Source organism: Cololabis saira, chromosome 2, assembly GCF_033807715.1.
Source record: "Cololabis saira isolate AMF1-May2022 chromosome 2, fColSai1.1, whole genome shotgun sequence".
NCBI classification, from domain to species: domain Eukaryota; kingdom Metazoa; phylum Chordata; class Actinopteri; order Beloniformes; family Belonidae; genus Cololabis; species Cololabis saira.
Window position 1 is genome coordinate 26,589,851 of NC_084588.1, and position 20,979 is coordinate 26,610,829.

General features: G+C 37.7%; 1 protein-coding gene across 2 annotated transcripts; it reads left to right on the forward strand.

The window, feature by feature from the left end:
* The first annotated feature begins 755 nt into the window (after positions 1–755).
* On the forward strand, positions 756–18,673 carry dync1li2 (dynein, cytoplasmic 1, light intermediate chain 2). Of its 2 annotated transcripts, none has more exons than XM_061741972.1 (13): positions 756–892; positions 3,461–3,534; positions 4,147–4,263; positions 4,383–4,613; positions 8,010–8,167; positions 9,330–9,423; positions 9,577–9,712; positions 9,922–10,033; positions 10,220–10,279; positions 10,726–10,770; positions 10,862–10,976; positions 12,490–12,627; positions 15,297–18,673. In XM_061741972.1, exons 1-13 carry the CDS (start codon positions 807–809, stop codon positions 15,404–15,406), a joined length of 1,476 nt encoding a protein of 491 aa, XP_061597956.1. In that variant the 5' UTR covers positions 756–806; the 3' UTR covers positions 15,407–18,673. The 2 variants fall into 2 exon arrangements, with proteins under 2 accessions (XP_061597956.1, XP_061597964.1); XM_061741980.1 differs by having other exon boundaries at positions 15,302–18,673.
* The last annotated feature ends 2,306 nt before the right edge of the window (positions 18,674–20,979 follow it).

The window sequence follows — 20,979 nt, forward strand, 5'->3', positions numbered from 1 at the left end:
ATTCTAAATAAAAGTTTACAAGATCAAAATTGTCCAGGTCAATCAAGTCTAAATCAGGTTTGATTTTTAATTTTATTTTTATTTAACCTTTATTTAACCAGGAAGATCCCATTGAGATTAAAATCCTCTTTTCCAACGGAGACCTGGCCAAAATAGGCAGCAGCAATTACAACACATAGTTACACAGAGTTACAAATGACAGATAAAACACCAACAGATAAAATACAATTAAAATAAAATTTAAAAAAGCAAACAAATCACAAAAAAACAGGTACTTGTAATAGAGTCGGCCTCAAGTATTTTCAATTAAGATTTAAAAGTACTCAAATAAATTAACCCTGTTAGCCTCCAGTCAGTCAGTTTGAAAGAGTTAAACTTAAAAATGTTCTCGCCGGAGGATAATAAATGTGATTGCACTATTGTTCACCATCAGCTGATTAAAAAAAGAAGAAGAAAAAGTCCCTGCTATGACATCACTTGTTGGAACAGAGCCAGAAGTTGTTGATAGTTTGACCTCAAGTCTGAACGGGAAAATGCTCCATCTGTAACATGCAACTATTGCACATATATATATGTAGTTACCTTAAAACTACAACAGATAATGACAATTATTCCTAATCGTGATTAACAAATGAGTAACTGACGATATTGTTATATTCCAAAAGAGCAGCTGTGCATACACTTGGAGCCCAGGCGGCGTCGCGGTGGATGAATGCAGCGCACCCGTGGGTGCCGGAGGAGGGCGGTGCTAGGGCGGTGCTAGAGCTGCAGCAGCTCTCGCCTTTGTGGGTGTAGAGAGAGAAAAGATGGCTCCCGTTCTGGAGAAACACCTCCCGGGTGCAGCCGGCTCGGGCGACAACAACAACGAAGACGAGGAAGGACAAAACCTGTGGCAAGTTCTTCCCTTTTCCTTCGAGCAGCGTGAGGCGTAAAGCCGCGGCGGGGGGAGCCCGGCCCGGCCCCAGGTGCTGTGTCACCGCGGCGGCTGCAGCCGGACACCGGCCCGCCGGCAGGCAGCGGGGGCTGGCTGGAGCCGCGCCGGCGGAAAACGAGGGTACACCGGGCTGGAGCTCGGTGTGCGGGGTTACGGTGTTTAACAGGGAGTTGGACACGGAATATTTAGTTAAACTAAAGTCACATTCAGGCTTTGACAGGTCGTGTTTGGTTCATAGCTAATGCTAAATAGCTTTATTTAATGAAGTAGGCAGCGAGATGTTGCCGTAAGCGACACATTGAGCTGTGCTGAATTATAAAACTGTGTATTGGTCGTTGTTATATCCAGGTATCACGTTATTGTGTGATTCCAACTTGTCACATTCATGAATTCAGATCGGTGTGGTCACTTCCTGTTTAGTGTTGTCGTGGACTCATCTGCCGGCCAGACCATTTACCTCCAATAAAGTGTCATGTTAGACACGCAATTACTCTCTGGATATACAGGACTGTCTCAGAAAATTAGAATATTGTGATTTTCTGTAATGCAATTATAAAAACAAAAATGTCATACATTCTGGATTCATTACAAATCAACTGAAATATTGCAAGCTTTTTATTATTTTAATATTGCTGATCATGGTTTACAGCTTAAGAAAACTCAAATATCCTATCTCAAAAAATTAGAATATTCTGGGAATCTTAATCTTAAACTTTAAGCCATAATCAGCAATATTAAAATAATAAAAGGCTTGCAATATTTCAGTTGATTTGTAATTAATCCAGAATGTATGACATTTTTGTTTTTTTTTATTTCATTACAGAAAATAAAGAACTTTATCACAATATTCTAATTTTCTGAGACAGTCCTGTAGGCAAGGCAAGTTTATTTATATAGCACAATTCAACACAAGGTAAATCAAAGTGCTTTACATCGACATTAAAACCGGCAAGACACAAACGGTAAATATCAAATAAAATGAGATAAAATTATGAGAAAAGAAGGTAAAATAATAAAAAACACAAGTTACTGAAAACTAAGGGCAGTAGAGTACCGCAGGTACACATCTCATTCGCGGTTTTCAGTGAGTATTTATTTTAAGAGTATGCTTAAATACTAGGGGTGGGACAATACGGGTAACTCACGATTCAATACTGTGGCCCACGATAATATCACGATACACGATATCTACGATATTGTGGAAGTCGTGAAAATAGATGAGCCGACAACTTCTCACGGTGCGGACACAGAAGCGTGTGTCCCTTTATTAAATCCACCGGTTAACTGAAACTAAACGTTAAGAAGCTCGCGCTTCCCATCACAGAACAAACTGACTCCAAAAACGTCACCGTACTTAGAGGGACCGTAACACATTAAACACATAGACCAAAACACTAGTAACAACATAAATTATAACCTGAATAAACACTGTATGGTAATGCTGTGACTAACATCTCTATGCAGGGGAATTATGTACACATCACTATGAATGATAAAGGCACTACAATATTCAATATATTGTAAGAAATTTCATCAATGATATATCATTATATATGTGACTGAAAAAGGAAAAAATACCCATAAAAAGGAAACCGTCTGTAGTTATGCATTTATTCAATGCCAAAACTTCGTACAATGTATAAAGAAAGTGCATTTGATTGTGCCTGACTGCCTCCTAGGCTTGTAAATGTAAACACTGTCCAGCTAGACAAATTAAAGTGCATGAACAATAGTGCGGTTTCAACCACGTAAATCCATTATATGTTTTGTAATAAAATAACGATATTTGCCGTCAGTTTATCGATTATTTATTGCGACAGAGAGTGCAACAATATATTGCAATATACATTTTTTCCCCCCACCGCTATTAAATACCAAATAAATGAAATAAAATGGTAAAATAATAAAAAGCGCAAGTTGTTAAAAAGTAAGGGCAGTAGAGTACAGCAGGTAAGTATTTAATTTAGGAGTACGCTTCAGTAAACAGTAATGTTTTTAACCCTGATTTAAAGGAGCTGACAGTTGGAGCAGACCTCAGGTCTACAGGAAGTTTGTTCCACCGGTGAGGAGCAGAATAACTGAACGCTGCCTCACCTTGCTTGGTTCTGGTTCTTGGGACAAACAACAAACCAGATCCAGATGAATCTCAGGGGTCTGGGAGCTTCATAGGAACTAACAGATCAACCATGTATTTTGGTCCAAGACCATTCAGGTCTTTGTAGACCAACAGTAAGATTTTAAACTCTATTCTTTGACTCACTGGAAGCCAGTGGAGTGATTTCATGACCGGTGTAATGTGGTCCAGTTTCCTGGTGTTTGTAAGGACTGTGGCGGCAGCGTTCTGGATCAGCTGCAGCTGCCTGATTGATTTCTTGTTAAGGCCTGTAAAGATGCCATTGCATAAACCAACCTACACTTTTGTTCAGAGATTTGGGATCTGTCATTAACCAGCTTGACAGTCGGGGAAGTCCATACTACTACTACTACTACTACTGACGTCCTTAAAGTAGTTCTTCTTTCTTGTAGGTCCGCGATATTGAGTGAAGTGTCAACTCGGTCGAGCTCAAAGTTGCCATCAGGAAAAAACATCCTCGTATTCGGTGAGTCCTTGTCCTAGACTATGTATATAATAAACAAAATAATCCTGTGAAATCTTTTGGGTGGGGTTATGTTTATCTGATTGACCCTTCATGTACTGTGACAAATTGTTTTTCAATAGGAAGATATAAATGAGAGATTGCAGCCTTCTCCGCATTGAGGGTCTTTTGTTAGCATAATAGGGGATATTCTACCCTGATTCAGTGTTTTCCCTGCACTTGTAAAATTTGTGTGTGTAGATATATATATATATTACACCTCCTACACACACTTAAATTTCACTTGAATTAATATTTGATTTAGAAAGTGTTGTCTATTTCAAACTAAATTTGGACTCCCATCGTGATCCTCACCAGCAAAAACTGGTTTGCTTTACGACACTGTGACACACCTCAACAACAATGAGGCTGGTTCACAAAAGAAGGAAAAATGAAGGAGGAGAAAACGAGAGTGACTGAGCAAGAGACCGTACAACAGTACAACGTGGACAGCATCAAGAAGCGATTTAATCCCCACACACATAGAGGAAGCTTCTGCGCTAACATTTTCCAAACTCTGTGAGTTTGGAAAATATAATGTGAGTCACCTAATAACAAATATATTAAATCTTACAGGTGAGGATGGATCCGGAAAAACAACGATTATGGCCAAACTTCAAGGAACTGAACACAACAAGAAGGGCAGGGGGCTGGAGTACCTTTACTTAAACGTCCACGATGAAGACCGGGATGGTGAATTTACTTCTAACCTTTTTGTGGCTTATTTAAACCAGTAACTTTACAAAATCACTGTTGAAACTGTTGTTGTATTGCATATGTCTAACTAGTTGTTTTTTGTGTCCCAAATGAAGACCTTACGCGTTGTAATGTGTGGATCCTGGATGGGGACTTATACCACAAAGGCCTTCTTAAGTTTGCCATTACAGCTCAGTCGCTGCCCGATTGCCTAGCTGTGTTTGTTGCGGACATGTCACGGCCCTGGACCATTATGGAGTCATTGCAGAAGTGGGCCAGTGTGCTTCGTGATCATTTGGACAAGCTCAAGATTCCCCCAGAGACCATGAGAGAAATGGAGCAGAGCAGTAAGTACTGGCCCAGTCTGCCCACATTTCCTTAACTTGGAAGTGGGGAAAAAAAAAAACATTGAGTTTAGCCTACCTGTGACTTAGTATATGTTAATAATAAACACATCTTCTATCTAGAAAGATGTTAATTTTTTTCCTCCCCATTGCATTTGGCTGGACAGTGAAACACTTGTACCCTATGTAGTGCTAATCTGTCGCTAAAACATCTGATTTTATTAAATTTGCATGGCACAGTTGTGGCTTAGAAGATAGAGCAGTCTTCTGTTTTTTGGAAGATTGGTTGGAAGCTCAGTGGTTCGAATCCTGGTCAACTGTCAAAGTGTCCTTGGGCAAGATACTGAACCTTACATTAACCCTGATGAGTCCCACATAATGTGTTTGAGTTTAAAAAGCACAGTATCGACTGAAAAGAAAGATTTGGATGGATATGGATTAAGAGACTGTTGTGTGAACAGAGAGGTCAGAAAACTAGAAAAGCTCTTGCTGTCTCCTATATCTATAAAAATATGCTGTTCATTTATGATTTAACTAGACTCTTCTCTGGGTTGCTGGCACTTGTGCTAGAAAGATATCTTTCTCTTGGAAAGATAATATAACTGCATGTTCTCCATACGATGAGCCGTCTCTAGTAACGGTGCCTAAATCATCCGGGTGGAAGCAATGTGAGTCTTATATAAGAGCAAGAGTCCTTGCTGACTGGCTACAAAGGAAAAAAGGAAAGCTTGGTTAATGCAGGGCATGGAAGGCAAGCAGTGTATAAAATTACACATTGTCATGGTGGATTTTATGTGGAGAGGCCCATGATCCTCAGCTGTGTGCTCTGACTGGGGGCAAGTTCAGCAGATCAATGTGTGTGATGTGTTCAGATGTTGTTTTCCTTTTAATTTTAGACCTGATCATCTCTTGCTTATGAACTGTTCTTTTGTGTTTGGACAGACTGTTGCTTTTCAGCCTCCAGGGTATTGGGTTTCTGTATTCTCTCAAGAGAGATTTTCTTACAGAGAAAACCTTTTTTTTCCCCTGCAAAAATTGCAAGTTATTGTGACTTATCATGGTTTAAATGACTTCAACATATAACATGCTAAATGAGTAAAAAGTGTTGGCAAGTCTTAAAGAAAAAGTGTGAAAAGAAAAGGGAACCTGTTTGCCCTTTTGTAAGAGTGGAATCATTTTAAATTTGTTCCAATCGCTTTCACTTCAAGTTTCTGTTTAAATAAAATGTGTTGAATCGTAAACTGCACAATCCATTATGAACGAAACACCTCGTGGTGTTAGTATATTACCTACTTTATGAAGTTAGTATTAACTTTGGCCTTTATTGCATATTGTAAATCAGTGTTTTTCTGCATCGCACTTCTTTTTGTAGGTCTCCATAAGTTTGTTTTCAACAGTTTATTTACAGTTTTTTAATTAGCTGTCCCTAAAAGATTGTTTGCTCTAATTTTCCTCTTCTGACAAAAACTGTCATCTTACCCACTCACATGGTCAGAGTTCCAGTTTAGTTGAGGCATGTCATCCAGATAAAGGATCTTTCAGATTGTCTATTGTGATTTCTAGTACATCACAAACAGATAGTGTTTGAGTGAGCAAGACAGCCTGACGCTCTGGATGTGTGTATAAATGGCTTTTGTCCAGTGAATGTTGCAGGCGTCTTGCATCATGGCCACATCCTTTCCAATAGCAGCGTCGAGGAAAGGAAGTAAACCTAGTTGGTCTGAATTCAGTCAGTGGGCTGGACATTTCCCTGCTGTGGGGCTGTAACTAAAAGTAGATTGGATGTCTGGAGTCGTGTAGTCAGATTGCAGGATCCACCTCCTGTTGCTTGACTGCATGTTTAAACTGAGAAATATTTTGCTCAGTGGCTTCTTTTATAGAGATAATAAAAATAGTCTTTAGTGTAGTAGAGTGGTATGTGGACCAGTATATTCCCTGTTATGAGACTTCAATATTCACTAGTGAACAGTTTAAGAATGGTTTTATGGTCGAAAGTAAATCATAGTGATTTATTTGACATTTAGGTCGTCAGGTAATATTTTATTATTTATGGCTCAAGGTGAGCTTCAGCTTATTCCTACATTTGGTTTATGTTAAAATTAAGTGTATTTTAACTGAAATAAAGCATTATTATTATTATTATTATTATTTTTATTATTTTTTTAATGAAGTATGCAGCGAGCTGTTGCCGTAAGCGACACATTGGACTGTACTAAATTATAAAACTGTTTAGTGCTCATTATTATATCCAGGTATCACGTTATTGCGTGATACCTGGATAGAGCAGAGCATTATTATTTATATTTTTTTAAAGGAGGTTGAGTACGGGTGCGTTATGGCCCCACCTTTGTTTGTGAAACAGATAATTAGGTCTTGATGGGTCAAAGTCTGTCTGGCTTCATCATTTCCATTTTTATTTAAAAGTGTAATTCCATTTACAATCACTGTACTAGGCATCAAATTACTCATCTCCTGTTGGACTTCAAATCATAGCAAAAACAAACATTAACACATCCATACAAGCTGCTCAAACTATTAATGCAATCCACTGTTGAAGGAATGTTACTAATTTATTCATGAGCAGTAAGAAGATTTTTTTTAAATCAAAGCATATTATCTGTAAAGTTAATATTGTTGTTTTGATCATTGTCAAGCTGGACATGACTTTTATGTTTTTGTTAAATAAAGCTCTTTGTTTTGTTCAACATTTAGGTCCATCCTAACTTCAGGTATAAGAACAGTTAAGGACCAAAAGATAATTTGACGGCTTTCTGGGACCAATCAGGTTTAGGTAAATTAAGATAGAATGTATTCTGGTTGGTAAATGAAGACACTCATTTTTAGTAAAGTAGTGGGCCATTTGTATAGAGACATGTAGCTACTATCCTTGTGTCAGAATGTAAATGATCCAACCTATTCATGCATATTCTCTCGTCTTGTGTAATCGTGTATTCCAAGAAACTGGTTTCTTTTTCTGTTAACTATAACACCAGTTTTGGTCCCTTGTACAAGAATCCCATGTCTGAAATTAAAGGGTTCAGTTAAAGCGAATCTGGCTTTGTGGTCGGCTCCCCAACTGCATTTTCAAAGCTCTTGAGGGAATAAGCCAAACCTTCCTGTCTGCAACCATGAAACTTGTCTAAGCCAACAATAACATCTTAATTGAGTTTACAACAACTACTGGGTTTTTCCTTTTGGTCAAGACAGGAATGTTTTATTCAGATGCTAAACAAGACTCTTCCAATAAAAATAAATTTGCAGGGGAGAAAAAAAATTAAAACAAGCATACATACACAATAGTAATTTTCCACAGATATAGGAAAGTGTGAGAATATGAATTGAGACTGAACTAATCCCTATCTTTTTCAAGAAATGTATACCAGTTTTTGTTTTCCACAGTGGTAAAAGCTTTCCAAGAATACGGGGAACCAGAAGATGCCAACCCATCCTCCCCACGACGAGCAACATCAGGGGAAGATGAGGACATTGTCCTACCACTTGGAGAAAATACACTCACACACAACCTGGGCATTCCAGTCCTAATAGTTTGCACTAAGGTAAATAATTCCTGACGCTAAAGGACTAATGTTACGCTCTTGCTATATGACTTTATCATCCAGTAAAGCTTTCCAGAGTTTCCTATCTCTAGTGTGACAGTTACACTTACCATGACCCATAGCTAAAAGAAAAATGCAGCATAAAATTAAAACTCAGAAGTCTTAGCAGTACCATTACAGTTTATACTTCCTGCAATGATCTACATGCGCTTGTACAAAGAGGACATTGTAAATTGAGGCAATATTGCTCTGGTTTTCTGTGGATTGCCCAAGATGCACATGAATCTTAGATGGATAGACCCTTTAAAGCCATTGGGTGAGATTATTTGATACACCCCTGATGATAATATTCTCAAAGCTTCAGTTGAAAAGTTTTACAAATATTTTTTAAATAAGCTGTTGCAAAATGATCTTCCATTTTATCTTATCGTCCATATATTCTCTAAACTTGTGCAATAAAAGCCTTCTGAGCCAGACAAAGAAAGAAGTACAGATAACCTTTTTTTTAAATTTATTTATTTATTTATTTTTAAACCATTATATCAGCTGCCTTTACCACTGGCTTTGTCTGATTGTCTCTATTCCCATGGCATGCCTGTTTGGGTTTAGATCATCCTGGCTGACATATGTGTATAAGAATCAATTGGCATGACACTGGACTTGCATCACCCGTCTGGAAAAAATGAACCTTTTTAGAATCCATCAACGGAGAATAACACGTTAGCTGTAACTCGGAAATGGTGAAAGTAGCTTTTTCTTTTCTTTTTAGCATCTCCTCTTGTCAGAGGACTAAACTGGGGAATGTCAGAGTACTGGTTCATGCTCATCATTTGTTGCTTATCAAGTCACCTTAGCAATATATATTTTAATGACATCTCTGGTGACCACCACTCTCTCTGCTACTGGGAAAGATTCGGCAGCAGCTCACGAGTTTCTCCCTCAAATGCAAGTTTGTCTGTACAAACCTCAATAACAGTCAGTATAGAAACTAATAGAGGTGACAACAAATCAATTAGTCTTTTAAATCTAAAATTATAAAAAATTAGATAAACACTTGGACTGTTAAAGCCTGTCATGGTTTGTATATTAATGTGCACACCAGCGACGTTTCTGACGTATTGTCCAAATATAATTTAATTCTCTGTAATTTTGATTCTTTCAGTGTGATGCAATCAGCGTACTAGAGAAGGAGCATGACTTCAGAGACGAGCACTTCGATTTCATCCAGTCCTACATCCGGCGATTTTGCTTACAGTGTATCCTTTCAATGTTATTTTATTGTGTTTATAACTGTTTCAAAACAGAAATTGGCTGTATTTCAGTATTTTATAGTACATTATATTCTTTATTGTCATATGCAATCTATATGACATCACTCTAAGGGTGACTACCTTAACTGAATTTAATAGACGGAGCTGGCTTGATCTATACTTCGGTCAAAGAGGAGAAGAACCTGGATCTGCTTTACAAATATATAGTGCACAAGATGTATGAGTTTCAGTTTGTCACACCCGCTTCAGTGGTAGAGAAGGATGCAGTGTTCATGTAAGTGAAACTAGTGGTGTGTCGGTTTGTCAAACATGGGTTCACCATCACTATTCTAAAATTTGCCATTGTCTTTAAAATACTTATTTACTATTTGTATCAAATGTTGTGTTCAACCATCTTTTGCTGATGTTAAGTCATAGCAAGCAAGAGGTTAAATCAAAAGATTACACCCTCTTATCACACCTACTATCTCTTGATTATTTTAGTCCATCTGGATGGGATAATGAAAAGAAAATTGGGATTTTGCATGAGAACCTCACAACAGTCCGACCAGAAGATCCATTCGAAGACTTTATCACAAAACCTCCCATACGAAAGGTATGGTATTACAAGTAGTGACGAAGAGGATGTTATTGTCATACAGTAACATATTTGTGGACAATGTTACATCAACTCTGAGAATGCTCAAGTGGTGTTACAATGTCAACCATTAAGTTGATATAACACAGCAGTAGGTATATGCATAAATATTCATATATATTATATATTTCTGCTTTCTTGCAGTTGGTTCATGACAAAGAAATAAATGCAGAGGATGAGCAAGTATTCCTGATGAAGCAGCAGGTAAATGGGTATCTCCTTTGTAGTTTTATATTTGTCAAACATCACTGACATGATGGTGGTTATTTGATTTTGATTTTTTCTGATTTTTATATTCAGGTTTACGATTAGTTTACAATTACAAAACTTTATAATTTTATAAATTGTTACCTCCTGTCCAAAAAAATTCTTATGTTGCACTGCTATGAATGTACATCTGAAAATGCTACGTGGCAAGTTGTATTACTTGATTTAGGAGCAAATAAAGAGTTTAACGGCAATCAAAATGTTTTTATTAGGTTACTGCGGCCAATCTTCAATAATCCTTCACCTTCCTGTATCTGACATGTAGCATGCAGAATTTGTAAATAAGAAGAGTATCTATTTTAAAACTTGGAGAGGACAACAGAAGTGGCTGTTGGAAGTATTCATTTTTGATATTGTTTTTTTTCTTCTTTTTTTACCTGCAGTCTTTGTTAGCAAAACAACCAGCCACACCAACGAGAGGAGCAACAGTGAGTCTCTTAAAGTCCATCAGATGTGGTATATATGTATTTTTTTTTGGGGAGAGTTTACAAACGCTGCCTTATTGTTTTTGTGCTTCAGGAGTCTCCAGGAAGGACGGCTTCAGGCTCCCCCCGGCCTGCAGGCCGCGGCCAGCCCGCCGTAACCAGTGGATCACCACTGGCTGCAGTCAAGAAGCCTGACCCCAACATGAAAGGTTAGGCTGGGTATTCATCATAGAATAGAATAGAATCCTTTATTGTCACTGTAAACATTGTTTCCAACATCGCTGTGAAAATATACTTATTGTGCTATTTTTTTGCTCTTTTTTTAGCATAGTAGTAGCGATTGTGATAAAAATAATTGAAGTCCATGGGGATTTTCAGACACCTGGAGTGGGTTAAGTTGTGTGCATGTGATTCATGTTTATGTGAGAGGGCTGAACCCAATCAGCAGAGACCCCCCGGGCAGGTAGTTCTCTTGGCTGATCTAAGTATCTCTCCTACTATAGGAACATTTTTTTACACCGCAAAAATTCCTGAAGGGCTTTTTTGCAGGGCTGTTCCTGGTACGAGAGACGCCTGTAAATAGTTGCTCCCACCACAATACGAAAAATGAAACTATACATTTGCGACAGGGGTACCGCTTTGGGGGGGGCTGTGTTTCAGTTGAACAGTGTTTTTCTCTGTATGGCATAACTCTCCTTGTTTCCTCTCTGTATCTCCGTAATCTTATCTCGTACTGCAAGACATCACTTCAAAACAAAGAAAAAGAAGATTTCAAGTTTCAATTAAAGATTTCAAGTTTCAATTAAAGGATTTAACGCAGAACCATAATTCAGGCTTTATGCGATGCGAGCGTCAGCGACAAAATCAATTCCATTACTTTATTTTCTATTGGACTGTCCTAACTGGCCGCAGTGCTGCGCGCTGTTTTGAGCCAAGACAAGATATATTAGTATTAATTATCTGTGAACAAAAGTTCTATGTACATATTACTGATACATTCCTATCTGGGGTACTACAAAGCAGCAGACGATATTGGCAAATTGAGGAGGGTCGGTCATGTTGGTTTGTTGTTTTGTTTTGTTTTTCCTTAACCCACACCTACCTACGGCTTTATTTAAAGGAGCTTGAGGCCGGATTGAGGCAGAATTTATGAAAATAATTCGTATACGTTTTAAGTTTTATAGTAATAATGTCAGATGAAGCGTTCCAAACCAAAAAGAATGAGCCCTCTAGTGTATCTCTCCTTTGCCTTGAACAGGCTGTGTGCTGCAAAATGTGCTGCAATTCTGGGCCCGAATTTGACGCACTGGGCTGCAGATGTGACGTCACATGACGCTGCATGTGCGTTCTCCCCGTTCTCCCGTGCCGGCTTCACTGTTGGCTGCAGTACCCCCAACGGCCGTCGTGGTGAAGGGTGGCGCTAGAGAGTCTCATTTCTTAAAAGGAGCTTCATGCTCCTTTTAAAAGGGTTCTTCCCAGCATTTAATACTTTCCATTAAAATCTTTAAGTACATTTTCTTAAGAAACCAGAACAGGATATTTAAAAAGGAAAACAAAATAAGAGAAGTTAAAGCTTGTTTTAATATTTAGAGTATCTTGAAAATGTTAATATGAAGAGTGCATTTTGTCAAGTTTTATAAATTAAACCAAATGTGTGTTGCATTAATTAAAAGAAGCTTTACTGACTTCAAATGTATTAATGCAAAAATATTTCTTCTGCAGCGGGAGCTGCAAATGAGGGAGTGCTGGCCAACTTCTTCAACAGTCTGTTGAGTAAAAAGACTGGATCGCCAGGAAGCCCAGGAAGCCCAGGAAGTGGAGCAGTTGGAGCTGGAGTTCAAGGGTCTGCCAAGAAAACAGGTACAAGCTGTTATGCCAGTGCTGAGACAGTTTTTTTTTCTTTTCTATTTCTTCATCTTTTCAAATCTTTTTTAACCTTCTTTCCTGCAAGTTAACTGTTGTCCTTTTTAACAAAACACTTAAATGGACTTTGATTGCTGAATAGAGAAACAAGAAGGGAAATTACATTCAAAAGTCAGAAAAAGGATCATAAAATCCAATCTCAGGATAGCAACTTGTTTGAATTAGTGAAAGGGATATCCAAACCTTTTTTATTTTTGTATTTTGTTTTCTTAAATCTGTTATTTTATCTTTTGCACTGCACTGCAATGACTATTACATTTATTTAATTCCACAGTTTTGTACAACTGTAAAGGGAAAAATAATATGATCCAAACAGCATGTGCCTTCTGACATGAATGTCGAAGGAATGAGAAGCATCTCCATTAGGATTAAATTATCTTGTAGGTAGCTGAAACATTAGCATATTACTGTTAATTTCTAATGGAAGGCTTCTGCCTATTTCCTCATATGCTAACATAAATCCATGCGGTAACTTGTTTCTTTTTCCCAAGCAGTGTAGTGTGTTTAGAAAAGAAAACTTTCAGTGTAGTTTCCTTCTCCGTTGAGATGGATCACTTTAAATTAGCTTATTTATTTCTTATTCCAGAAGACGTTCAGTTTTTCAGCCATGTCATGTTATTGATAGCAACAAGGCTGAAGAGAGTAAGAATAGAAGATGACAAAAACAGATTGCTACACACACACACACACACACACACACACACACACACACACACACACACACACACACACACACACACACACACACACACACACACACCATCTTGCTGTCTGGAGTTTCATTTCTGCAGACTGAGTAGGACGGTTAAAGCAGGAGAAAAGAAAGTATCCGTTTTGACTGAACTTCTGACAGCTGAGGAAACTTGTAACAGGCCTGTATGCGCTGCAACCATCCATCATAAATTCCTGCATGGAATCTCGTCTTTCACAATCTCGGTACGTTTACATACAAAATATAGTTCTGCTAGGTTTATAGCTTGATTAGGCTGTTGTACTTGGACAGCTGTCCTTGTCTCAGCATAGAAGCACAGGAGGGAAATGGATGTATTGACCCAAACATCTAACTCTGAAGATTGCTGCCAATATTCCCAGCTTCTTACTATTAGACTTTTTCTGGTTCAGCTATTACATCACAAACCAAAACAAATGGTCAACAGTTAAGCAGGTAGCAGGTTAGTGCTTGTAGAGCAGTCAGTTGCATGGCTTATCTGCTATGTACGCTTTGAAGGTACTTTAAAAGTGCCGTCACTTGTCATCATTCTCTGCTACATTTCTGCTACATCTTTTTCTTCTATTACTTCTGAATCAAAGCTTGGGATGGGCACTGCAATCATGAGTAAAGCTTTTATCCTATTCTGGAGAAATTTGATTCTTATGTACTGTTTTTTTGCACTGGACTGAAATTACATCTACATTTGAAGTACTTTTAACATTACACCTCAACATCTGTATTTAGTTTAGCACATTCACGCTGGACAAGCAAAGTCTGTGTTATACTATCATTTACATAATTTACATCGATCACGGAAGTGACATCGGCCTTGCGTTTTATTAAACGTTAAAAGCATCTGATCAGAAATTCAAGTTAGATTTCAAGTAACCCCACATCACATTTTGACAAGTGATTAAAATTGGGAAATGGTTTATCGGCCTGTGTATCTACGTTGCCATGGTAACGGAAAACCTAATGGTAAACTGGAGCTTTCGTTGAAGCCCTTAAGGTTTTGTGCTGTCAGAGAGGCTTTGAACTTTTTTTTATAGGTCTGCTTGTGAAGCTTAATGTTGATTTTTAATTTCTTTGTCAGCCAAAAATATAGGATCATTACATTGTACGTGGTGGATATAAGTCAAAGTTGTATGTCACACTATACACCAAATCTGCCATAATTACTTCAGTAAGAGGCATAAAAGGTGACAAAATGAGTTTAAAAAAACAACATATTACTGAATTACTGGCATGTGCATTCGCACAATATTAAAATTATCTCATGACCTCAGTGTTTGCAAAAATAGGGTGGAATTTTTACTTTACAAATCACAGACATGGCGCATTTGCCTGGATTAAAATCACAGACGGTTTCATTTAGACTACCATATTGGCATGTATTTTAAAAATCAGCTTTTAGTTGGAATAACAATACGTTTTAACATCATGTAAACAAACTGAATGTCCCACTGCTCTCTTGCTCTACTAATTTTATTAGTCTTTAGCCTTGCTGTGCACAACAACACTTTGTGTTTTCAACACTTTTTTTTTTAACTCTGTATTATATAAACATAAGAAAGTCAAAACATTGTTAAATCTGAATGTACATTCTTGACAAAAACATTGCATAACCCATCTCTGCCTGAGACCACTGACACTATCTGTTCCATTGCTGAGCAGTGTTGATGTCTGTGACCCAGCTGAAATGAGCATGCATGAGCACATGTGTGTGTGTGTATTAGTTTTGCATGTGTGTTAACTGTGGCAGTAAGCATCACCAGCACCACCACCCCAACCCCCAACCATCTGCTTGCTGGCCGTGGAAAACTGTTGTTAATGAACACATGCAGAAGCTACAGGAGATTACTTTTGGGTCTTTTCTCCTGTTTTTTTTCCCAAGGGCAGAAGCCGGGTTTGACTGATGTCCAGGCTGAGTTGGACAGGATGTCTCGAAAGCAAGACTCACCGGTTTCAGCTAACAACATATCGCCGACAGAGAACAAAGCGTGAAACAACAAAAACAGCTGCATTGTCCACTGCGTTAATACCCTGGAAAAATATATGTACATGTGAGCTTCAAAAAAAAAAAAAAAAAAAAAAATTGACCAAATTCCCAAGGCCTTTTATCGGTCAGCACACAGTGGTTTCACCAAATGAGTTGAAGACGCTGTCAAATGTTTTGGTGAGATGGGAAGAGAGACATATAGATAGATTGAGGTGTCAATGAGATTAAAAATGCTGAAGGCTTGGTTTCATTTCTGTCCTCTCTTCTACTGTAAATGTTATTTTGTGAGGGATGTCAGTTTTGGGAAATGTGTGCACACTCTGACAGTCAGCCGGATTCACCGGGCTTCAGGCTATCCAGTTTCTGGTCAAAGCACTCTCCTCCTGGATTTCAGAAGTGGTTACTGGTCCTGTGGCCTGGTTTATCTCATGGATAGATTTGGTTGTGATTGGAGAGTTATTTAAACATTAATTGTTCAAATAAAATTTAAATACTTGCAAACATATGTAGTATGTAAAAAAAAAAAAAAAAAAAAAAAATACAAAAACAACTGTTGGATATGATACTGATGTATTTATACAAAGCTCCTTTCTATTTTATTTTGTGCACCATTTCTTGGTTTGAGAAAACCATCTGTAATATGTTAAAAAGCCACTGACATCATGACACTAATAAGACATGTCCAGATAGCTGACGACAGCATATCATATCATTTGCCCTAGTCATCTCGAAGGATCCTGTAAATATAAATAGAAGAAACCTTATTCAGGATAACTTGATTTTTGTATAAAATGCATTTCTGTCCAAAGTGTGAAAATGTCTCCTTTGACTTAACGAGACTGGTTGGGGTCTGACAGGCTTAGAGGATGCATCAGAACCGCTTCTTTAGCTACAGGTGTGTATATTTGGGGAGGGGTTTGGGCAGCATCTTTCCTACTATAACTCCTAAGTGCCTCGCACAGTTAGCTGTTTGTGTCATGGTAGAGGTGCTTGTCTACGTAAGAGAGGAAATGCACTGTAGCACCACCAGTTAATTTTTTTTTCTTCCCCTTTTGTCTTCATCCAAATAATTTATTTTGTTTTACATTTTTTGTGTTAACGTACATCAAGCCTGTGGTCTGTTAATTTTCAGAAATACGATTCTGTGGCCTGATTGATAGTGTTGAATAGATTTAATGCCTTCATAAAAACTGCTGGCTGCTGTTATCAATAAGAAATCATACGATGGACACCCCTCCCCCCCAAACCTTCTGTGCTTGAAATCACTTATTTGCAGCCAAAATACATAGTAGTTTGCTGTGGTCTGACTAAATTAGACATTGTATTCTTCAGTGTTTGACAACACTTCCCTCCTTCAGTTCCACATGTTTTAGTCAAACTGTACTCTGCATGTCGGTTAAAACATTCCCAGTTTCTACATGAAGTAGCATAGAAAAACATCCCTGTAGGAAACCAGTTTGTCCAGTTGGTCTTTTTGTTACTTAACTGTCCATCTAAAATGACAACCTTTGCCTTCAGTGTACAGCTTACAGTTTGTCACACTCTGCACCCTGCCTTCACAGGAATGCTCCTAACTTGTGTCTTTAAAGGGTTGCTTGATTGTCTTGTTTTTTTCCTAAATTGCAACAGTTATACTGTACCATATCAAATAATGTTTAATATTTCTAGTTTAAGACCATAATCAACAGGAATTAAGTGTGCACTGTCATTCTTAACTCCATATGCAAGCCCGTACTTAATGCTATTGATAGTGTAGATTGTAGAAACTTTCACAGAAGTGATGGCAAGTACGAAGTAAACAGCTATTTGCTATTCAAATAGTAAAAAAGAAACAGACTGATGTGAATTGGAACACAAAACCAAAGATACATATTACTCTTTTTTTTTTTTTTTTTTTTTTTTGTTTGGTTGGGTTTTATATTTTTCTTTTGTAGGATTCCACAAGATTAATCAGAGGCTATTATTTTGTCCCATTCTTGCAATGCAGACCTTTTTAATCCAAACATCAGACCAGCCTTTACAAACTTTAGTTACACGTTTATATACTAATTGATTTACAATGCAACCAACTTGTTTGCATTTCAGCAGACGGATGAAGTACCATCATTTCACTGCAGCGGGTTTATAGTAACTTTTATAAACAGGTTTAGACATGCATTTCCGACAGGGCTTAACTTAATTTTTCAAATACAGGTATTTGCTCTGCAAGGAGAAAAAGACTCCACATTCATATACAGTCCACACCATGCATTGTCAAAACAAAAAAAAAGGTTCTTATTTGTTCTGTATTTTCTTTCACTAAGAACTACGCCTTTTATTTTTTACCTCCTTACTGGTTGGCATGTGCACCTGATGGCCTCATGTCGAGGTGGATGAAGCACAATTTACAAGCAGCCAGAAGCAGTAGTGCCACCTGTTGAAATGAGCACTTTTTTTTCTAGGCCGCACGGATGTTTCCTTTTTCTAAAGTTATAGATACAGACTGCATTCTTTCTTTTTTGCCTTGCCTTTTTTGAACGTTTAGTAAAGGGAAGAAATGCACTGTTAAATATATCTCTGCATTCGGATAAGTTATTGACCCATTTCTGCTGGTCATATATATCAGTCCACTAGTAGTCTCTGGCAATACACTTTTCCTAAGGATGTTAAAAAAAAATCTTGATGTAGGTACACAATATAAATTAAATATTAGGCTTTTTTTAATAAGTCCCCATCATGAGTAACCCCTAGTTTTGTGTTCACATTCAGCATGATATCATTGTGAAATTATGGTTTTGCCTCTCTAAACATACTGTTAAATGTCAGACCACCCTGACTTGTGTTGATTACACTTCCACACTCGCTGAATTCAGCACTTAGCTGAGACAAATGCTCCTATGCTGCTTGGTGTCAGTGTTGCACTTGCTCTTTAAGATTTTGATCTTGCTCCCATGATTGAATAATGAACAGATGTTAACTTTTGTACTCAAATGTCACTCGAAAGAATTTGCCTTTTCACATCCTAACGTAATTGCCTTCAACCACTAGTCCACATCTAAATGAGACTTTGAGCTTCTGCTTCCAGTCCTTTTGTATTCAGGATATCGAGACATTTTCAGAACATGGCTGGCTGCATTTTTGTGTCCTGGATTAATTCAGAAATTTGATTGTATGTCATTAACACAAGTCTATAGCCTGTAAGCCACCATGTTGTTTCTAGCTTCTTATTATGCAGACAAAGATAAGGAAAATGTTTATCGGACCCCTGGCTTCAATAAAACCAAGAATCCAGATTTTGGATTTGTTTGCTTTTTTTGTGTGTGTGTGTTTTACTTTGTATTTTGTCTTAATGATTGGTTTAAATTTAAAAAAATAAATTAGGTTTCTTACAGCTAACTATAATTATTTTCACAAGAAAGCTAGATGGTCTAAGGTAGTGAAGGACATGCATTTAAGGGAGTTTAAAGAAAATACAATGGTTCAAGATAGTGGATATAATCAATTCAGCTTAGGGAAGTCTTTGTTATTATTATTGTTAATATTTAATTTAAAAAAATGAAATACTCTGACTATGTATGTAAGTAAGTATTGATAACCGAAATATCCTAAAGAAAAAATCATTGAGCCGAGGCAATGCTAGGAAACGCCAAGTCAGAACATTTGAGTTGTTAATAAGATGCAAAAACGAGCTCAGTTCTTCTAACCTGAAAATACACAGGTTCACATTTAGTGAAGGGTTCTAGTTGCATAAGTATCCAGGCATCAGATAAACATCCCCAGCATCTTGCTTCTGCTGTCACCTAGGCAACCTCTTATTCCCCCGATGACCACAGGAGGGCAGTGATGCACGGAGTTTATTTCACTGGGGGAAAAACCTTTTCTGACTATCGTTTGCGTCTTTGCTTAATCGGACCGTGTGGCCATAAATTCAGAAATCGTGCTTAACTTATATTTTTTCAGATACTTACAGTTTTCATGTTATGTATTAACTTGGTATAACCAATGAATAGCCGGCACATAAACACCTAGGACAGACTTTCCTTTACAAACACCATGAAACTGGACCGTATTACACCGGTCATGAAATCACTACACTGGCTTCCAGTGAGTCAAAAGATAGAGTTTAAAATCTTACTGCTGGTCTACAAAGACCTGAATGGTCTTGGACCAAAATACATGGTTGATCTGTTAGTTCCTATGAAGCTCCCAGACCCCTGAGGTTCATCTGGATCTGGTTTGTTGTGTGTCCCAAGAACCAGAACCAAGCAAGGTGAGGCAGCGTTCAGTTATTCTGCTCCTCACCGGTGGAACAAACTTCCTGTAGACCTGAGGTCTGCTCCACCTGTAGATCCTTTAAATCAGGCCTAAAAACATTACTGTTTACTGAAGCTAATCTTAAATTAAATACTTACCTGCTGTACTCTACTGCCCTTATTTTTAACAATTTGCGCTTTTTATTATTTATTATTTTTTATTACTTTTCATATCATTTTATTTGTTATTTACTGTTTAATTGTGTCTTGCCGCTTTTAATGTTGATGTAAAGCACTTTGAATTACTTTGTGTTGAATTGTGCTGTACAAATGCACTGCAAAAACTCAAAATCTTAAGAATATTTGTCTTATTTCTAATTAAAATGTCTCTTTTAGTTAAAAAAAAATCTCATTACACATAAAACAAGATTCATCACTGGAAAAAACAACACTTTTCACCTGTTTCAAGTAGATTTTCACTTAAAATAAGTAGAAAAATCTTCCAGTGGAACAAGATTTTTTTGCTTGTAATGAGAAGATACATTTTGTCCCACTGGCACATTTTTCTACTTATTTCAAGTGAAAATAAACTGGTGAAAATTGTCAAATAAGTTATTTTTCTGGTAATGACTCTTGTTTTAAGTGTAATGAGATTTTTTGACTAAAAATGAGACATTTTAACTAGAAATAAGACAGATTTTTTTGCAGTGTGAACTTGCCTCGCCTCTAATAGTTGTTGGAATACGGCAGAGGGAGAAAGGACCAGAAAAAGCTCAGTTCTGAGCAGATCCATTTTTACAGGCTGGTTGCGGATAAAGGCTGATTTATGGTTCTGCTTTACACCAACGCAAATCATACGCCGTACGGTGCGCGTCGCCGCGTAACCTACGGCGTAAGCTCTGCGTCGATTTAACGCGGAACCATAAATCATGCTTTATGCTGCGTTCCATTTACCTCGGAACTCGGAACTGGGAATGACGTCACAGCCGAGTTATCAGCGTTCCAGTTACAAAGTAGGAAAACAAGTTTGTAGTTCGCATATATCGCATGAAAAATGTAAATTACACTATAGCAGCATATATATGCCGAACAATACTTGTATACGACTGATTTAGTGTGACCAAAACTAGAATGAAGTGTTACGGATTTTTACAGAGCTCTCTTCTACTGTTTACAACCGGGGCAGCCATCTGGGAATGTGAACTCGGGGGTGGTGAAAACTCTCCCACTTTCCCAGTGGGAAATCCCACTTCGAGGGGCGTTCCAGTTGAAAAATCCAACTGGGAACTGGGAAATCCCCACTTCCGAGGACAAATGGAACGCGGTATTAAACCCGCAGAAGAATG